General features: G+C 37.4%; 1 protein-coding gene across 1 annotated transcript; it reads right to left on the reverse strand.

Moving 5' to 3' along the window:
- Nucleotides 1-1178: 1178 nt before the first annotated feature.
- On the reverse strand, nt 1179-14923 carry stub1-dt (STUB1 divergent transcript). The gene is made up of 6 exons (XM_062964356.1): nt 14719-14923; nt 12394-12539; nt 9369-9462; nt 6902-7061; nt 5189-5341; nt 1179-1882 (listed from the first exon to the last, which is right to left on the reverse strand). The coding sequence occupies exons 1-6, from the start codon at nt 14809-14811 to the stop codon at nt 1701-1703; spliced, it is 828 nt and encodes a 275-aa protein (XP_062820426.1). The 5' UTR covers nt 14812-14923; the 3' UTR covers nt 1179-1700.
- Between the last annotated feature and the right edge of the window lie 78 nt (nt 14924-15001).

The following is a 15001-nucleotide window of genomic DNA, read 5'->3' on the forward strand; positions in this document are numbered from 1 at the left end:
TCTGGAACATGGCCGTACAGTCTGGAAAACTCACAGCAATCCAGTAATGTAATAGTTAATTGGTTGATATTTGTTTGTATAAAACGGGGACAGCAAATGTAACAGTTCCTCCCGGTAGGTCAACGTTACTGTTGTTGCTGTTTTGTTGGAGATACAGTAGAGTCTCAGTTATCCAACACTCGCTTATCCAACGTTCTGGATTATCCAACACATTTTTGTAGTCAATGTTTTCAATACATCAAGATATTTTGGTGCTAAATTCGTAAATACAGTAATTACTATGTAGCATTAATGTGTAATGAACTACTTTTTCTGTCAAATTTGTTGTATAACATGATGTTTTGGTGCTTAATTTATAAAATCACTAGCTTTGCCCAGCCACGCGTTGCTGTGGCTTATGGGAATCCTTTGTTGGCCAGGTGGAATAGCAGTGAATAGCCTTGCAGTCTCAAAGCCTGGCCGTTTTCTGGAGTAGCTGGAGCTTTTTGTTGTATGAACGTAGAGGCATGGATGAGGGGTTGTGCTGCCAAGTTTAGTGTTTCTGGGATGTGTAGTTTTGTTGTTTTGTCCTAGGATGAAATTTCATTACCCTTTTATATATATGGATAACCTAGTTTGATGTTTAATAGGCTTTTTCTGAATCCCTTCTTATTATCCAACATATTCGCTTATCCAACGTTCTGCCGGCCTGTTTATGTTGGATAAGTGAGACTCTATTGTACCTTGAAAAATTTGTTGTGAGTAGAACGGAAGACTGTTTTGTATCACTGAACTACAAGAAAGATACAGCCTTCCTGTTTTGAGAAAGATACTTTCTGCTGTTTAATGTTCATATCAGGCACATTTCACAGAATTGCCAAGAACCAGAGTTATTTGTACATGGACTCAACGCCAAGGTAAAAATTCCTAATAAAATCTCTCCAGAACGAGACCAATTCTGCCAGGTTGCGCCGTGGCGAGTCTTGCTTGAAACAGGTATCGCAGGCACTACCCTGTTTCCCTGAAAATAAGACATTCCCAGAAAATAAGACCTAGTAGAGGTTTTGCGGAATTGCTGGATATAAGGCCTCCCCTGAAAGTAAGACCTAGTAAAGTTTTTGTTTGGAAGCATGCAGGATAGGTAAATGTACATACCATAGATTGTTGTACATGGAAATAAAGGTAGTAACAAGAAATAATAATAATATAATAATAACTTTATTCTTGTATCCCCCCTCCATCTCCCAGAAGGGACTCAGGGCAGCTTACACAGGGACAAGCCCAACAACAACATAAATTTACATACGAACAGAAATTTAAAACAGTAATTTAAAAACAGTATAGCAATAAAATATAATATAGAAATTCTTGAAAGGATTCACAGTTTGGTTATGCTGATTTGTGACGACAACTACTGTACAGTAGATAATAAATTTTCATTTTTTAAAAATTCAACCATAAATGTGAATTTGTCTTTGTGGAAAAATAAGACATCCCCTGAAAATAAGACCTAGCGCAAGTTTGGGAGCAAAAATTAATATAAGACACTGTCTTATTTTCAGGGAAACAGGGTATGATCTTAAGTTAACATTAGTACGAGTTCTCCTCACCATTCCTTAGATCTGGAAGAAATGTGCTACCTCGGGGTGTAATTTAGCTTCAACATCCGTACACAGAGGAATTGAGGACAGGGGTGAAAGCCTAGGGCAGGCTGGGTGTTATTATTCCGTTCTCTGCTTCTTTCTGGGACCATCCGCACCACCATCATGAACCGCTTCTGCTTTTTCCAGGCTTTTTTCCAGGCTCAGAGACTGCAGCGAGGGCAACCGCAGTCGGTCTGCCACGGCCCACGTCCACAGGCACAGCTCCACACTATGAGGCGTCCACGTTTTCTCTGTGTCGGCTGAGAAAATGGGGAAAAGCTTAGCCCATCCTGTTCCACAGTTCAGACCCTGGAACTCTATGCAGTGCGGTCTGTCATCTGAGCAAAAACCACCCTCCGTCTCCTCTCTCTCGTACACAAATGCCACTTTTCCCCTCTTAGCCACTGAAAAAGCCATAAAAGCACGTTACTATCAGGTTGTCCTTGATTACAAGAGATATCCACTAAACAAAGGCTGGAAATCTCCCCCCTTTATGCTGACCGAGCAAACATCTGTTTCGGCCCCCTCATAAAGACAGAAATGTGTGCATTGCGTAACTGATAAATGTGGACAAATACCGTGTTTTCCCGAAAATAAGACAGTGTCTTATATTAATTTTTGCTCTAGGTCTTATTTTCAGGGGATGTCTTATTTTTCCATGAAGAAGAATTCACATTGATTGTTGAACAAAAAAAAATGAACATTGATTATATGCTGTACAGTAGTTGTCATCACAAACCAGCATAACGAAACAAACTGAATCGTATCAAGAATTTCTTGTTACTGCCACTATTTCCATGTACAGTAGAGTCTCACTTATCCAACACTCGCTTATCCAACGTTCTGGATTATCCAACACATTTTTGTAGTCAATGCTTTCAATATATCATGATATTTTGATGCTAAATTCGTAAATACAGTAATTACTACGTAGCATTACTGCGTATTGAACTACTTTTTCTCCCAGATTTGTTGTATAACATGATGTTTTGGTGCTTAATTTGTAAAATCATAACCTAATTTGATGTTTAATAGGCTTCTCCTTAACCTCTCCTTATTATCCAACATATTCGCTTATCCAACGTTCTGCCAGCCCATTTATGTTGGATAAGTGAGACTCTACTGTATAACAATCTATAGTACGTACATTTACTGATCCTGCATGCTCTGGTGTTGTGTTTGGCAGGCATACTTCCAAACAAAAACTTTGCTAGATCTTACTTTCGGGGGAGGCCTTATATTTAGCAATTCAGCAAAACCTCTACTAGGTCTTATTTTATTTATTTATTTACTTATTTACAGCATTTATATTCCGCCCTTCTCACTCCGAAGGGGACTCAGGGCGGATCACATTACACATATAGGCAAACATTCAATGCTTTTTAACATAGAACAAAGACAAGACAAACATAGGCTCCGAGCGGGCCTCGAACTCAGAGTGATTCATTGCAGCTGGTTGCAGCTGGCTTGCTCTCCCGCCTGCGCCACAGCCCAGGCCCAATTTTCTGGGGATGTCTTATTTTCGGGGAAACAGGATATGTTGATTTTGCAGAGAAACACATAGCTACGTTAACCAAATTTGGTAACAGCTACTTTCTGATTCAATCCTACATGCCATGTTCCTCTGTGCACTGTCTTTTTGCTCACTGCATTTGCACACAGTGATTTTACTCGTGCACTGCACAATACCACTGACTATTACATAGGTAAAGGTAAAGATTTCCCCTGACGTTAAGTCCAGTCATGTCTGACTCTGGGGGTTGGTGCTCATCTCAATTTCTAAGCCGAAGAACCAGCGTTGTCCGTAGATACCTCCATGGTCATTTGGCCATTGGTATGACTGCATGGAGCGCCAGTGTTACCTTCCCGCTGGAGCGGTACCTATTGGTCTACTCACATTTGAATATCCGTAGACACCTCCAGGAGCCCCGGTGGCGAAGTGTGTTAAAGCACTGAGCTGCTGAACTTGCAGACCGAAAGGTCCCAGGTTCAAATCCCGGGAGCGGCGTGAGCGGCCGCTGTTAGCACCAGCTTCTGCCAACCTAGCAGTTCAAAAACATGCCAATGTGAGTAGATCAATAGGTACCGCTTCGGCGGGAAGGTAACGGCGCTCCATGCAGTCATGCCTGTGGCCACATGACCTTGGAGATGTCTACGGACAACGCCGGCTCTTCGGCTTAGAAATGGAGATGAGCACCAACCCCCAGAGCCAGACATGACTGGACTTAATGTCAGGGGAAACCTTTACCTTTACCTTTACCTTAGACACCTCCAAAGTCATGTGGCCATTGGCATGACTGCATGGAGCACTGTTACCTTCCCACCGGAGCGGTACCTATTGATCTACTCACATTGGCATGTTTTCGAACTGCTAGGTTGGCAGAAGCTGGGCTTACTCTACTCCCCGGATTCAAACCTGCGACCTTTTGATCTGCAAGTTCAGGAGCTCAGCGCTTTAACACACTGCGCCACCGGGAACTAATAATTATTATTATTATTATTATTATTATTATTTGGGCACAACTATGTGGCCCAAATGATTCATTGGAACCTATGCCTCAAGTATCACCTCCCTGCAGTTAAGAACTGGTGGGATCACAAACCTGCAAAAGTATTGGAAAATGAACACGCAAAGATACTGTGGGACTTCCGAATCCAGACTGCCAAAGTTCTGGAACACAACACACCAGACATCACAGTTGTGGAAAAGAACAAGGTTTGGATCAATGCGACTGTCACCTGATCCCAGGTGACAGTCGCATTGAAGAAAAACAACAGGAAAAACTCAGCCGCTCTCAGGACCTCAAGATTGAACTTCAAAGACTCTGGCAGAAACCAGTGCAGGTGGTCCCAGTGGTGATGGGCACACTGGGTGCCGTGCCAAAAGATCTCAGCCGGCATTTGGAAACAATAGACATTGACAAAATTACGATCTGCCAACTGCAAAAGGCCACCTTACTGGGATCTGCACGCATCATCCGAAAATACATCACACAGCCCTAGACACTTGGGAAGTGTTCGACTTGTGATTTTGTGAAACGAAATCCAGCATATCTATCTTGTTTGCTGTGTCATACAATGTCGTTGTGTCAATAATAATAATAATAATAATAATAATATAATTTTATTCTTATACCCCGCCCCATCTCCCCGGAGGGACTCGGGGCGGCTTACATGGGGCCGAGCCCAGTCATCAACAATATCAAAACAAAGCAATAAAACAGATCAAACAACAATAAGAACAAGTCATAAAAAATCACATACAAAAGCATAATGATAAAATCTTGGATTAGATCCAGAGGAAACTGGACTAAAAGTGCTAGTTATGTCGATATCATCAGGGAGGGGTGATTATTACATATATGCCTCATCATGTGTATTTATACAACAGCACCTGGTCACTTCCACATTGTGGAATACTATTGTGTATAATACTTGTGTGGCCTGAGTGTAGATACTACACGTGCAGAGGGGGTCGCAGCCACTGTGTGGCGATTTCCCAGCTTGCGTATTTGTGTGCATATTCATACTTTTGGCTCCTAAAGGGGACAGTGATGGCTTCTTACCTTTGTTTAACTTTTCAGCACAATTCTGGATTTTGTCTAAGAAGAGCAAGTAGTGCTTGAGGGTGTACTGGACAGGGCTGAGGCCAGGGATGGACTCCAGGACTTCATCAGCCATAAATGCTGCTGTCTCTGGGGCTCCTGCCGTCAGGATGGCTGTAAGGGAAGGAGAGAGACCCAATGGCATGGAGGATAGATAGCGCAGATTCACAGATTCATACTTGTGAAACCTTTCGCATTTCAGTGGTCCTTTGGATGTGGCAAAATTTCTACGCAGAAGAATGGACATTCAAACATGAGTAGATCAATAGGTACTGCTCCGGTGGGAAGGTAACGGCGCTCCATGCAGTCATGCCAATGGCCACATGACCTTGGAGGTGTCTATGGACAACGCCGGCTCTTTGGCTTAGAAATGGAGATGAGCACCAACCCCCAGAATCGGACACGACTGGACTTAATGTCAGGGGAAAACCTTTACCTTTACTATGTACACATATTTATTTATTTATTTATTATTTATTTATTTACTACATTTATATCCCGCTCTTCTCACCCCGAAGGGGACTCAGAGCGGCTTACAATTCAAATGTACATACAATATATTATTAGCATAGCACAATATAAGAAATTAAATTACTATATTGTACTACATAATTCCATGGTAATATTATTAGTAATATTACATTTAATAAATAATACATAACTAATATTATATTTTATTATTAATTAGTATAATATTGTATTACATTATAATATTATTATCATAATACATACATACAGGGTTATTCTCACTCTATATACACATCTCACTCTATATACACTCTCTATATATGTACACACATACAGGATTATAATAGTAAATAATAAATGCAGTAAAATAATGTAATAATAAATAGAGTAAAATAGTAAATGTATTAATAATAATAAAAATAGAGTAAAATAAATGTAAAAGTAACAACAATAATAGAGTAAAACTAGCTGTGCCCGGCCACGCGTTGCTGTGGCGTTGTCTGGTGGTGTTGGTGAGAAATTGTTGAGGTAGTGGTGGTATTGAATGTCTGTTGTATGGTTGTCTTTATGTTTAGTATGCACACTGAAGTGGATTATATGGCAGTGTGGAGTCAAGATAATTCAGTTCAAAGCAGATAATATAAGATTCTAAATGGGTTATATAGCTGTTTGGAAGGGCCTTGAGTCTACACTGCCATATAATCCAGTTAAAATCTGATAATCTGTGGAAGAGGCCTAAGTGAGGCCTAACACTGCCTATCCCCTGGGCTGAGTGAGTTGCTAGGAGACCAAGTGGGTGGAGCTTAGCCTTCAAACTGGCAGCAATTGGATAAAAACTATTATTCCTCTCCCTCTAATTAGGACTTTATTTTTCTTTTCTTTTTGTTGTATCAACCTAGAGCCGTGGATGATGGGTTGTGTTGTCAAATTTCGAGGTTGGGGGGCCTGTAGTTTTGTTGTTTTGTCCGCTGCCCTGATGCCATCACTCTTTTATATATATAGATAATAAATGTAATAATAATTAATAGAGAAAAATAATAAATATACCATATATACTTGAGTATAAGCCGACCTGAATATAAGCCCACCAGGACCCTCACCCGAGTATAAGCCGAGGAGGGGTTTTTTTTCAGTCCTAAAAAAGGGCTGAAAAACTTGGCTTATACTCGAGTATATACAGTAATTATTAAATGCATCACTTCCTACCTGAAGCCGTGGCTGGTCCCACAGCCTTCAGCTTGCAGAGTTCCTGTACAGCCCCTGATATGTCGGGAAGGAGTTGGAAGGCCTTTCTGGTGCACTCCTCTACCATTTCACTGGAGTTCGTGGCCACCAGTTGCTGCAGCCGAGGACGAAATTTCCCTCTCTGAAAGAGAAAACCCCGCCATTATTCCCCGTGAGGTTGTTTGTTTATTTATTTATCTTATTAATTTATTAGCGACAGTTATATCCTGCCCTTCTCACCCCGAAGGGGACTCAGGGCGGCTTACAAGTTAAATATACTGTATATACTCGAGTATAAGCCTAGTTTTTCAGCCTTTTTTTTCAGCCTGAAAAAGCCCCCCATGGCTTATACTCGGGTGAGGGTCCCAGTTGGCTTATATTTGGGTCAGCTTATACTCGAGAATATATGGTACATTTATTATTTTTCTCTCTTATTGTTGCTACTAATACATTTATTTTACTCTATTTTTTATTATTATTAATACATTTATTATTTCACTCTGATCTTATCATTATTATTATATTTATTATTTTACTCTATTTATTACTACATGTATTATTTTCCTGTATTTATTATTATTATTATTATTATTATTATTATTATTATTATTATTATTACATGTATTATTTTATTTTTATTTATTTATTTTATTTACAGTATTTATATTCCGCCCTTCTCACCCCGAAGGGGACTCAGGGCGGATCACATTACACATATAGGCAAACATTCAATGCCTTTTAACATAGAACAAAGACAAGACAAACATAGGCTCCGAGCGGGCCTCGAACTCATGACCTCCTGGTCAGAGTGATTCATTGCAGTTAATTGCAGCTGGCTTGCTCTCCCGCCTGCGCCACAGCCCGAGCCCTGGGATAAGGTGCAAATAGGATATGGACATATGCTACAATAAAATATGTTTCACTATATGTCCAAAGACATCAGAAAGACATATACATCATAGTTATATCTGGAAATGGACATCACATATATATGTTTCTATGTGAATGTTTCTCAGAAATCCCTTAGACACATTTTTTACTCTATGATTATTAAAAGGATACATAAGTACATTGAAGAAGATGAGAATAATGATTTGATCAGAGTTGGACAGTCTTATCTGAGCTTTATGTAAAGATTCAAAAACATATTGAAGAAGATGAGAATAATGATTTGATCAGAGTTGGACAGTCTTATCTTAAATCTGAGCTTTATGTAAAGATTCAAAAACATTTAACCTACTGATGCCTCAATTAATGTAATTTTATTGGTATCTGTTTTTATTTCTGAAATTTACCACTCTCGGCTTATACTGGAGTCAATGTTTTCCCAGTTTTTTTGTGGTAAAATTAGGTGCCTCGGTTTATATTCGGGTCGGCTTATACTCGAGTATATACGGTACATACAATATATTATATTATTAGTATAGCACAAAATAAGCACTATATAAACATTATATATCATTATATTGTACTATACGAGTATATTGCAATATTCGTAATATTACATGTAATATAAATATACAATTGTAATAGTGTATTATTATTATATTGTATTACATTATAATATTATTATCAATATTATATGTTTATACAATATATTATAATATATTATTGACATTTACATACCACATTTCTTCCAATGAGGTCAAGATAATGTCTTACAGAATTGAGCCAGGGTCTGCTGAGCTTCAGTGCAACATTCTAGTAATTACCATATAAACTCGAGTATAAGCCGACCCGAATATAAGCCGAGGCACCTAATTTTACCACAAAAAAACTGGGAAAACGTTGACCCAAGTATAAGCCAAGGGGGATACATTTCAGAAATAAAAATAGATACCAATAAAATTACATTAATTGAGGAATCAGTAGGTTAAATGTTTTTGAATACTTACATAAAGCTCAAGATAAGACTGTCCAACTCTGATTAAATCATTATTCTCATCTCCTTCAATGTAAATGTGTTTATGTATAATTTTAATAATAATAGAGTAAAATAATACATGTAATAATAATAATAATAATTACAGGAAAATAATACATGTAATATAAACAGAGTAAAATAATAAAATCAGAGTGAAATAATAAATGTATTAATAATAATAAAAAATATAGTAAAATAAATGTAATTGTAGCAACAATAATAGAGAAAAATAATAAATGTAACAATACTGATAATAATAGGGGAAAATAATAAATGTACCATATATTCTCGAGTATAAGCTGACCCAAATATAAGCCAACTAGGACCTTCACCCGAGTATAAGCCGAGGGGGGCTTTTTCAGTCTTAAAAAAAGGGCTGAAAAACTAGGCTTATACTCGAGTATATACAGTACATAACACAATATCCTTAACAGAGCTTGGAAAATGTAGCCTTTTGGACCTCAAGTCTGCCTTGAGTCTCCCTGTTGGAGAGAAAAGCGGGGTATAAATAAATATACTACTTACACAAAGCTTCCACTCCATCAGCTTCACCACCTCCTCTTTTCTTAAACATTTCTTCTCCCGCTCTGCCACAGCAATTGGGAGCTCCTCCTGATACCTATATGGGTAAGGGAAGGGTGTTGAAAGGCAGCCTTTTAGAGAAAAATCCTCCCTCTTTATTTAAAAAATAATAATTTTTGCAATAACATCTTCATCATAAATTTTACAATCAATCTATTTCAGGCCTGGGCCAAGTTCGGCCCTCCCACCAAGTATTTTGGATTTCAACTCCCACAATTTCTTTACTCTATTAATTATTATTATTACATTTATTATTTTACTCTATTGTTGTTGTTACTTTTACATTTATTTTACTCTATTTTTTATTAATATGAATACATTTATTATTTTACTCTATTTATTATTACAGTAGAGTCTCACTTATCCAACATTCGCTTATCCAACATTCTGGATTATCCAATGCATTTTTGTAGTCAATGTTTTCAATACATCGTGATATTTTGGTGCTAAATTTGTAAATACAGTAGAGTCTCACTTCTCCAACACTCGCTTATCCAACGTTCTGGATTATCCAACGCATTTTTGTAGTCAATGTTTTCAATACATCATGATATTTTGGTACTAAATTTGTAAATACAGTAATTACTACACAGCATTACTGCGTATTGAACTACTTTTTCTGTCAAATTTGTTGTTAAACATGATGTTTTGGTGCTTAATTTGTAAAATCATAACCTAATTTGATGTTTAATAGGCTTCTCCTTAATCTCTCCTTATTATCCAACATATTCGCTTATCCAACGTTCTCACGGCCCGTTTATGTTGGATAAGCGAGACTCTACTGTACAGTAATTACTACATAGCATTACTGCATATTGAACTACCTTTTCTGCCAAATTTGTTGTATAACTTGATGTTTTGGTGCTTAATTTGTAAAATCATAACCTATTTTGATGTTTAATAGGCTTCTCCTTAATCTCTCCTTATTATCCAACATATTCGCTTATACAACATTCTGCCGGCCCGTTTATGTTGGATAAGTGAGACTCTACTGTATATTTATTATTTTACTGCATTTATTATTATTATTATTATTACATTTATTATTTCACTATTATTGCAAGGATACATAATCACATTTACATTGAAGAAGACGAAAATACAGAAGAGTCTCACTTATCCAACATAAACGGGCCGGCAGAAGCTTGGATAAGCAAATATCTTGGATAATAAGGAGGGATTAAGGAAAAGCCTATTAAACATCAAATTAGGTTATGATTTTACAAATTAAGCACCAAAACGTCATGTTATACAACAAATTTGACAGAAAAAGTAGTTCAATACGCAGTAATGTTATGTTGTAATTACTGTATTTATGAATTTAGCACCAAAATATCACGATACATTGAAAACATTGACTACAAAAATGCATTGGATAATCCAGAATGTTGGATAAGCGAATGTTGGATAAGTGAGACTCTACTGTATTATTATTACATTTTTTATTTCACTCTATTATTATTACAAGGATACATAATCACATTTACATTGAAGAAGATGAAAATAATGATTTAATCAGAGTTGAACAGGCATATCTTAAATTACAGTTTAATGTAAAGATTCAAAAACATTTAAACTACTGATGCCTCAATTAATGTAATTTTACTGGTATCTCGGCTTATACTGGAGTCAATGTTTTCCCAGTTTTTTGTGGTAAAATTAGGTGCCTCGACTTATATTCGGGTCAGCTTATACTCGAGTATATACGGTACATACAATATATTATATTATTAGTATAGCACAATATAAGCACTATATAAGCATTATATATCATTATATTGTACTATACGAGTATATTGCAATATTCGTAATATTACATGTAATATAAATATACAATTGTAATAGTGTATTATTATTATATTGTACTAGCTGTGCCCAGCCACGCGTTGCTGTGGCGAAGTCTGGTGGTATGGGAAATAAAGTATTGAGGAATTGGTGGTAGGTAAGGTAAAGGGTAAAAGTTTTCCCCTGACATTAATTCCATTATAAATGTGTTATATAGTTGTGTGGAAGGGCCTTGAGTCTACACTGCCATATAATCCAGTTCAAATCAGATAATCTGTATTTTATAGGCAGTGTGGAAGAGGCCTAACTCTGTCTGTCTCCTGGGCTGAGTGGGTTGCTGGGAGACCAAGTGGGCGGAGCTTAGCCTTCTAACTGGCAGCAATTGGATAAAAACAATTCTTCCTCTCCCTCTAATTAGGACTTGATTTTTCTTTTCTTTTTGTTGTATGAACGTAGAGGCATGGATGAGGGGTTGTGCTGGCAAGTTTAGTGTTTCTGGGATGTGTAGTTTTGTTGTTTTGTCCTAGGCCGAAATTTCATTACTCTTTTATATATATAGATTACATTATAATATTATTATCACCTCCTATATTACCTCCTTGTTGATTCCCATTGCTTATGAGAAGATTTATGGCCTTGCTGTGTCAAACAGTTTTTCCTCTCTACTATATTGCCCTGTGCTTAAGATTTGAAGTCTTAACAAAACAACTGATTAAATCTGTTCTTTGAAGTTCCATGTCGGGTCAAGGAGGCTGTTAGAGCGAACTAAAACTAACTTTTAGCAGTGACCGCTATCAAGTTGCGTAATATTTAAGCTATTAGGCAATTATCAATACAGTGTTGTTGCAAATCAAAGCAGTGATTAATACATAATAATAATAATAATAATAATAATAATAATAATAATAATAATAATCTTTATTTATACCCCGCCACCATCTCCCCAATGGGGACTCGGGGTGGCTTACATGGGGCCATGCCCAGAACAATACAATATAACAGAATATAAATAGAACAACAATAATTAATAATTATGCAATTATTAAGTACACTTGTTGGGCAGTTATCCTTTGCAAATATCACTGAATTCAATTATTCCAACCTATGTCTTTTCAAAATTGCACTTGTGCAACAGTACAGATGCATCCTCTCCGGATAAGCTGAGCATGGCAGGGGGGTTTACCATTGATCCAAGGCGATGAGTTCCTTCCGCTTGCTGCCCTTGGCGCCCAAGGCGTCCTGATAGAGACCCCCAATCGCTCTCCAGAAGACAGGGTCACCGCAGCTGAAAAGACCTCCTTTGAGTGCCATCTCTCGACCAATGGTCTCCTTTTAGAAAGAAATAAACAAACATAATAATACTAATAATAATATATCCTATGGTAATACATTCTAATACAGCCTCATTGTTGTCACGACCCAGGCTGCAGAGCACCAATAACCATACACAGAGGCCAGAATCTATCTAATATCTTTATTAAGGAAATATATAAAGTTAATAAAAGCAAGTGTATGAAATAGTCCAGAAGTAGACCTTTCAGGAAAGGTCAAAATTAGTCCAAAGAAACAATGTCCAATATGAAATATTAAGGTCCAAAGTTGTAATCCAATAACCGAAACACTCACTTTGCCAGGCAAAGTGAGGGGAGATGACAACGTCCTTTAGTCCATGAAACTTGAGCGAGGCTAGGGAGTAACTTGAAACAAGGCTTGATACAGGGCAACAAGGAACGAGGAGCAAGAACAAGATCCGTGGAATTACTTGGCAAAATCCGGAAAACAAGGCAAGGCTGAGTCCTGGAAAACAAGGCAAGGTCCGTGGAGGTAAACAAGGCTGGAAACGGGAACGAAGGCTTGGAAACGGAGCGAAGGCTTGGAATCAGGAACAAGGCTTGAAACAGGAACGAGGCTTGGAAACGGAGCGCGCTGTCCACACACAACTTACTCCAGTAGCTGACGAATTGACTCCGCAAGATCCCTTTGTGGGCAAAACACCTAAATAGGGTCTAGTTTTCCCACCAAAGAGCAGTTCTCTGGGGAACCAGAAACGAAAGCTAATCTCTGAGTCCAGATGCATGACTCCTTAAAGTTTCCCATGGAAAGCAGGCTTAATCAGCTGAATTCTTAGCAGCTATCCTAGCACTCCTGCGAGACGCTGCTTGAACTCCCCTCTGTTGTTTACAAAACTCATGGCGAGAAAACACAGGAGATTTAGGCTCAGGGCTTGTTTGACAGACTTCTGGAAGACAAATCTCTTGCAGGTGCAAGGTTCCCAAATCTGGCTGGGAAGTTTCCAATTCTGACTGAGACGGTGAAAAACCCAAGTTCTCCTCTTCATCTGGCACTACAGTGCCAGAAACGGGACTACATGGCCCATGACTCATCACAATTGTGGAGAGAAGCGGGGCAGAAATACACATACCGGTAGTAATAATAATATTTACATAGGTGCTTTGAGTCTCCTTGTAGAGAGAAAGAGCGGGATGTTAATAATAATAATAATAGATACACATGCACTTTGAGTCTCCTTGTGGAGAGAAAGAGCGGGATATTATTATTATTATTATTATTATTATTATTATTATTATTAATAGATACATAGCTACTTTGAGTCTCCTTGTGGAGAGAAAGAGCGGGATATTATTATTATTATTATTATTATTATTTATAGATACATAGCTGCTTTGAGTCTCCTTGTGGAGAGAAAGAGCGGGATGTTAATAATAATAATAATAATAATAATAGATACACATGCACTTTGAGTCTCCTTGTGGAGAGAAAGAGCGGGATATTATTATTATTATTATTATTATTATTAGATACATAGCTGCTTTGAGTGTCCTTGTGGAGAGAAAGCGGGATATTAATAATAATAATAATAATAATAATAACAGATACATAGGCACTTTGAGTCTCCTTGTGGAGAGAAAGAGCGGGATATTATTATTATTATTATTAATAATAATAGATACATAGAAATAATAATAATAATAGATACGCAGGCACTGAGTCTCCTTGTGGAGAGAAAGAGCAGGATAATAATAATAATAATAATAGATACATAGCTGCTTTGAGTGTCCTTGTGGAGAGAAAGAGCAGGATAATAATAATAATAATAATAATAATAATAGATACATAGAGATAATAATAATAATAATAATAAGAGATACACAGGCACTTTGAGTCTCCTTGTGGGGAGAAAGAGCAGGATATTAATAATAAAAATAAAAATACATAGACGCTTTGAATCTCCTTAGAAAGTGGGATATAAATGCACACAATAATACATGAATAATAATATATTAATAATAATATAACTATAATCATAATAATACATTCTAATACTAATAAGTGGGGTATACATAAACATAATAATACGTTAATAATATCACCATAATAGTAATAATACATTCTAATATTAATAATAGATACATAGCCGCTTTGAGTCTCCTTGTAGAGAAATAAAGCGGGGTATAAATAAAGGTAAAGGTAAAGTTTTTTCCCTGACATTAAGTCCAGTCGTGACCGACTCTGTGGGTTGGTGCTCATCTCCATTTCTAAGCCGAAGAGCCCGCGTTGTCCGTAGACATCTCCAGGTCATGTGGCCGGCATGACTGCATGGAGCGCCGTTACCTTCCCTATTGATCTACTCACATTGGCATGTTTTCGAACTGCTAGGTTGGCAGGACATAAATAAACATTATGATAATAATAATAATCATGATTCACCTCAGGAAAGCTAGTTCTCAAAAAAACAAACACAAACTTCATCCCATTCAGGCTTTAAAAGC

This window comes from Anolis carolinensis, unplaced genomic scaffold (genome assembly GCF_035594765.1).
Source record: "Anolis carolinensis isolate JA03-04 unplaced genomic scaffold, rAnoCar3.1.pri scaffold_13, whole genome shotgun sequence".
NCBI lineage: Eukaryota > Metazoa > Chordata > Lepidosauria > Squamata > Dactyloidae > Anolis > Anolis carolinensis.

What these genes read in the sequence shown, in the direction of transcription:
- stub1-dt (XM_062964356.1), bottom strand. Translation starts at nt 14,811, where the DNA reads ATGACCTGGAGATGTCTACGGACAACGCGGGCTCTTCGGCTTAGAAAT. An exon ending in CTCATCGCCTTGGATCAATG is followed by an intron (nt 9,463 to 12,393) that starts GTAAACCCCCCT and finishes TTACCCATATAG; the next exon opens with GTATCAGGAGGAGCTCCCAA. An exon ending in GGGACCAGCCACGGCTTCAG is followed by an intron (nt 5,342 to 6,901) that starts GTAGGAAGTGAT and finishes CTTCCCTTACAG; the next exon opens with CCATCCTGACGGCAGGAGCC.